General features: G+C 42.9%; 1 protein-coding gene across 1 annotated transcript; it reads right to left on the bottom strand.

The window, feature by feature from the left end:
• Positions 1-215: 215 nt before the first annotated feature.
• On the bottom strand, positions 216-6009 carry LOC116365476 (adhesion G protein-coupled receptor B3-like). The gene is made up of 2 exons (XM_031818100.1): positions 5517-6009; positions 216-3183 (listed from the first exon to the last, which is right to left on the bottom strand). The coding sequence occupies exon 2, from the start codon at positions 3166-3168 to the stop codon at positions 2413-2415; it is 756 nt and encodes a 251-aa protein (XP_031673960.1). The 5' UTR covers positions 3169-3183; positions 5517-6009; the 3' UTR covers positions 216-2412.
• Between the last annotated feature and the right edge of the window lie 418 nt (positions 6010-6427).

Below are 6427 nucleotides of genomic sequence, written 5' to 3'. Positions count from 1 at the left end.
TGTGTGTGTGTGTGTGGGGGGGGGGGGGTCTGTCTCTCTGTCTGTGTGTGTGTGTGGGCTGTGTGTGTGTGGGGGGGGGGGGGGTCTGTCTGTCTGTGTCTCTGTGTGTGTGTGTCTTTATTCTGTCTCTATCTGTGTTTCTGTGTGTGTGTGTGTGGGCTGTGTGTGTGTGGGGGGGGGGGTCTGTCTGTCTGTCTGTCTGTGTCTCTGTGTGTCTTTATTCTGTCTCTATCTGTGTTTCTGTGTGTCTCAGTGTGAGTTACTAATACGACGTAGAATAAACTAGCAAACAGTGAGTGTGTGGGATTTCACTACATGGTGACAGTTTCATGGGGTATTTGAAGAAAAGGGATGGAATCCTCCGGAAGCAATTAAGGGCATTTGTCACACTTGCCAGCGTAAGCTGAAATGGTGACAGGCCGATGCAGATAGATACTGTGTGGTTGTGGGAGAAAGAACAGTAAAGAAATACCACTTCTGAGTTTTCTGTCTAACCCTTGACAATAAATGAAAAGCTGAAGAAATCTGGTCATCTGCAACCCAGGCATCTGGGGGAGAGATTATTCATCATTTACAAAGCAAGGGAAGAGAGCTTGGTATTACGTTAGCTATATTCCAAAACAAAGGCCTAGTCAAGCACAGGCGGGTGTGCAATATTTTTGGAGTAATGTTGAAAGTCTAACACCGTATACTGTATAAACAGGACCAAGAACAGACTAGAATCTGAGAGAATGGCTTTGGGAGCATAGAAATAACAATGAATAGAAAGGGTGACTCCATTCAAGTCAATGGTGACATAATTGGTGGATGTTTGAGTGTGCCCATGCCAGGATGTAAAAGCAGGAAGTGTAACCTTCATTCTGTACTGTGATTTGTTGAGTCAACTCAACTGACATTACAAAAAATGCATTCCATTACATGAGCCACATCATTTAACATCGTTTGAATGAACATTCTACATTACCATGGAAATCCAGCATCAGTTGATAGAACATTCCAAAAGACCATGGAAATGATTGCATCATAATACCAGGCAGCCATTGTGAGTGTGCCCATGAGTTTACAAGTCAATTGCCAGGGTTAGAGCTTCCAAGCCCATTCTATTCATTCTGATTTCCATGTTTGGGAGTTTCTGATGCAGTGTTATGTATTCTAGATCAGTATGCTGGAATGATCTAGAATATATCCAGTATTCCAGTGTTCTGTACTATAGACCAGTATTCTAGAATATTCTAGAATATATCCAGTATTCCAGTGTTCTGTACTATAGACCAGTATTCTAGAATATTCTAGAATATATCCAGTATTCCAGTGTTCTGTACTATAGACCAGTATTATAGAATATTATAGAATATATCCAGTGTTCCAGTGTTCTGTACTATAGACCAGTATTATAGAATATTCTAGAATATATCCAGTATTCCAGTGTTCTGTACTATAGACCAGTATTATAGAATATTCTAGAATATATCCAGTGTTCTGTACTAAAGACCAGTATTATAGAATATTATAGAATATATCCAGTATCCCAGTATTCACTATTCTAGACTATAGTATTCTGTTGTGTCAAGACTATGCGTTGACTCCGTAGTCTATCTCCTGTTCTAATTTAAAGGCATATTCCAAGCATCCCTTTAATAAGTATTGTGGAGGTCTGTAAACACTAAACAGACTCATTTTAATGAACAACTGCTAAGCCGAACGTTGGATTGGTTTTGAGTGCTTCAGTGTTGCTGTAGTTCTATCCTAATGAGAGATGTCATCTACAATGGTGTTAAAAGACTAGATATTTATGGATGGCTCTCTTATTTCCTTCAGTGTAAATATGTAGTTGCTACACCATCACAGCTCCTCTCTCCATGGTCCTGGGAATGAGACAACACTACCATAGTCATTGGTGATGATACACATCACCAACGCCTGAAAACCACTGGTCATTATCAACCAATAATTGCAATATAATTGTATATTAGAGATGAGCAGCATACATGATGGTGGGCTGGGCTGTGGAGGAATATGGACCAGGCGTAGCTCATGTACAACACCCGCTCCTCTTGTAGCTTTGGTCTAGGGATGCATTGCATTGTGAGGTCAGCTGTGTGTGTTTTTTGTTTCACGGCCCACAACCCAACTCTGTAGACAGACATGCACTATACAGGTAGGGGGGTAGAGAGGGGTTAAAAGAGGCTATTGACGTGCACAGTTGACTCTAGCTCTGGCCCAAGTTGTTATTGTCCGTTCCACTACCAAGGGATGTTTGGTTAGTAGAAGAATAAGCACGAACACCCTGGACCAGAGCTAGGTTGACTCAAACTCCCAGCTGGCTCATCTATATATGCATACATACAAACAATGCTCATTGAACTGTAGTATAACGGCAGTATGTTAGACATACAGCATGTTTGGGGCTGGTTACTCACCCTCCTTTGCTGGTCGTTTAACCTCTGCACTGATGTTGCACACCTGCCCAGCACGGATTTGTGGAGTCAGGCATCCCTCCGTTTGGGGATTTAAAGGCAAAACCACGTTGTTAAGCAAAAGCATACTTTCTGATTCTCCGTCGCCTAGGTGCTGGGGACAGGTGCATTTCGTATACACTATTCCACATGATTCCACAGTTCCTTTCTCCGATTTCAGGCAGTTTTCCAGCCACGTGCACAGCACCTGACATCCAAATTGACTGGGGCTCGCCTTGTTCAAGACCAAGAATTCCACCACAGACGTCTCGTCTTCGTCCGTCTTCTGCAACCCGTTATAATCGTAAGGGAAAACCCTCCGTAGCTGCACGAAATTCTTGTCATACTGCAAAAATATATACATATTCTTGGAATCACACAGGTACACTATAGACTCGTTGTTTTTCAGCAATTCATTGATCTTCTCGTGCGAGTAGTGATCGAATTGATAAGCAAGCAAAGAGAACTCGGAGCAGCTCAAGTCTCGTTTGTATAGTTTAAGGTAGATGCTGTATTTGGTAGGGTCAGGGTTCTCCAACGTCCATGTGCAGTTCGTGTAGTTCTTGGGAAACATCTCAGTCACTGAGTAAGATCCATATATGACCCCCTTGACCAAAGTGGAACACCAGTAGTCTTGTGCACCAGTTAATCCAAACATAACCAGGAGATAGGTGGAAAATATATAAATCAACTGGTTACGAATAGCCTTCATCCTATGTCATTTGGCCTGCAAGGGGGAGAGATGTAAAAATGACACCAAGGACTCTTAAAGACACAGTTAGTAACAGTAAACAACATGAACCTGTGTAGGCCTAATACAGGGTGATCTGATTATACCAACGTTTAGTTCATAGTGAGGCCTCAACCTTTTCTGCCTTGGAAAACACCTGGCCAACCGTCATCATTCCTGTTCCACTGTTACATTACGGCGGGCAGTCTCCTGCTCCTCTCCCTTGTTCCACTGTTACATTACGGCGGGCAGTCTCCTGCTCCTCTCCCTTGTTCCACTGTTACATTACGGCGGGCAGTCTCCTGCTCCTCTCCCTTGTTCCACTGTTACATTAAGGCGGGCAGTCTCCTGCTCCTCTCCCTTGTTCCACTGTTACATTACGGCGGGCAGTCTCCTGCTCCTCTCCCTTGTTCCACTGTTACATTAAGGCGGGCAGTCTCCTGCTCCTCTCCCTTGTTCCACTGTTACATTACGGCGGGCAGTCTCCTGCTCCTCTCCCTTGTTGCCTTTTGCAAGGAAGATAAAACTTTGGACAAACACTGCCACCTTGTGGTTGCTATGGGCCCTTGATTTGGGGAAGTCCGCATAAGGGATCAATGAAACTCGTGTCAGTCGTTATTGAGTTGTAATTAATTGGACCGATTGGCAGAACTAGGGAACCGTCCATCTTTGTAATATTTCGAACGTGATGGGGCTCGCGTGTTCATATGTGTGTGTCCATCACAAAGAAAGAGAGGTCTGTGATTGTGAACAGTTATCATATTGCTCTGAGATGGACATATAGGCTGCATGTGGTATTTTATTGGAAGTGAGCTCATTTTGCGCAACTATGTTCTCCATTACGCATCGCGGAGAGGGGCTTTAAACCATCGATATTCATTTCGATGAGAATAATGAACTGGATTATGTATTCGGTGAATTCCAAGTCCCTGCCAAAAAGGATTTTGATTCTGTGTCTATTTTATTTTATTTATTTCCGAACCCAAGACCATACTGCGTGATATGCTGTAGGCTATGTTACACGCCCATCCATCCAACCTGTATCTTTCCTCAATTCAATAGTGGACTAAGAACTGGTTTGGAAGTCCATTATACACTAATTTCATATAAAGACTCAGTGGGAGATTAACCAACCCACACATTGACACAAATACAGCATCGTGTCCCCAGTCCCGATTTCCTTAACATAACTAACATGGGCTTTCTTCTCCTCCCTTATAGGCAGCTAATGATACCTGTAACGTTCTTCCATCTACTAATAGACAGATCTGGATCACGTATCGAGTCGCGAGAGAAGGAGAGAGGGTGAGAGAGAGAGAGAGAGAGAGAGAGAGAGAGAGAGAGAGAGAGAGAGAGAGAGAGAGAGAGAGAGAGAGAGAGAGAGAGAGAGAGAGAATGCATGCGATGTCCTGATTGTATTAATCCTGCAGGCATTGCAGCTGTGAGCAGTGTCACAGTGGTGTGTGAGTAGGCGGTGGAATTAAGTCTATAGAATATTCTTCTGAGAACATGAGAAGAGTAACATTTCAAACATTGAGGACTATAAACCTAATTTGAGGACATTAGTATAGGTTATGCATGATAAAATGACAAAGAATGCGATATAATATAATGGCATATTGTGCTGCCAAATGGACAGAATGTTGTCTTTTGGTTTGGGACCTGTTCATATAGTACCTAAATGCCATTTCTCTGCAAATATTCTCACTAATGGATAGATCATTCTTGCATTATCACTGTTTATAAGATTCATAGGGTACATGCCGTTCTCTGAAAACAGAAGTCCTTTTGCTGAACGGACATGGTTTGAGCGCTTATTGAGGATTACAATTTGGTAGAGGATGCAAAAACATCCGCTTATTTTACTCTCAAATTAAAGTTGTTTTTCCTCCTGTTTTGCAAAGCGATATGAATATGATGAAATATCAACTCAATCCCAATTCACTGACACATAGACGGCGCTAAAACCAGATTTTTGCCCATTTTTGATAAAAGGCGCACAGAAATACATCTGTTAACTTATTCCAACCCAGTGTAGTCTATGTGTGTCCGTCCCATGGTTGGAATCCCTCGACGCATGTTAGAGCCGATTCATTCGAAACAGAGATACAATGCTGCAGCCACAGAAATGTTGATCGAGATGGAATATTTCAACTTTCAGACGAGGCTATATCGGTTAAACAGAGATCGTTGCAGTAGCATAGCTGGCGTGGAATCTGTTGGTATTATCTGAATGCCTGGCTGCTTCATCTGTCTACAGCCATAAAATCATAATAGCATACTAATAATAATAATAATAATAATGCAATTAATATTATCCCCAAAATTACCTTACACTCCGGAAGCTATGGCTATTTTTCCAAAATACTTGACCACATCCTTTATGAAGAGCAAAATGTGCTGTCTCCGTGCGAATCGATACTTCCCATAGCCCACAATAGAAGTCCAATGCAACAAGATGATCGTCAATGGACAAAAAAAAATGCGTTAGACTCCCGTCTGGATCATCTCCTCCGCGTCGCTTTTTTCCATCAAAACGGACCCAGTGAGAAGCGAAACAACTCGCGACAGCCCAATAGAGGAATAGTAGAATAATTGGGGGGACAAAAATCTACCAAATTACCGTGAAGGTATACCCCTATGGATCGTCGATGGGTCCCTTCGTGTCTTTTCTCCAGATATATTAGCCTATCAAGACGAGGCAGCAAGTAGTCCAAAAAAATCCTTAGCGGACGGATGTTTGAATACTGAGTAAGTATGGAGGAGAGATAGAAACCGCTCTGCTCGCTCACCCTGCTTAGGACTGGGGCTGCAATATCACGTCACAGCCACTAAGATAAAGCACGTATGGACGTTTTCTTGCTGCGTCTGGTATACCACTTCCCCCCCCCCCCACCCTCTGACACTCTTACATAGCCTTCCCTTAATTCAAGGCATAGGGATGTTCCCTTGGACTTGGACCCGAGGTTTTGTGCCCACTGCCCAGACAGACAGGCTACTGCTCCAGACGAACCGGCACGTTGGGTTGGGGTTTACCATTCGTTGTTGGAATATTGGGGTATTTTGGCTGCAAAGACGGATGAGCTGGCGCGCGCAGGACAATAAAAAACCTTATATTCTATCATCATGGGACATTATAAGCGGATAGTGGAATTTCCCTCCTTATGATTTTGAAACAAGGATATATTTTTTTGTTGATAGATTTCTTCTACTTTTTTTGCTGATGTGGCAGGTGTTTTGT

This window comes from Oncorhynchus kisutch, unplaced genomic scaffold (genome assembly GCF_002021735.2).
Source record: "Oncorhynchus kisutch isolate 150728-3 unplaced genomic scaffold, Okis_V2 scaffold1254, whole genome shotgun sequence".
Lineage (NCBI taxonomy): Eukaryota > Metazoa > Chordata > Actinopteri > Salmoniformes > Salmonidae > Oncorhynchus > Oncorhynchus kisutch.
The sequence above is the reverse complement of the archived record's forward strand: the minus strand, read 5'-3'. Positions and strand labels throughout refer to the sequence as shown.

Bases quoted from the DNA above. Each gene is read 5' to 3' on its own strand.
- LOC116365476 (XM_031818100.1), bottom strand. From the start codon at position 3,168: ATGAAGGCTATTCGTAACCAGTTGATTTATATATTTTCCACCTATCTC.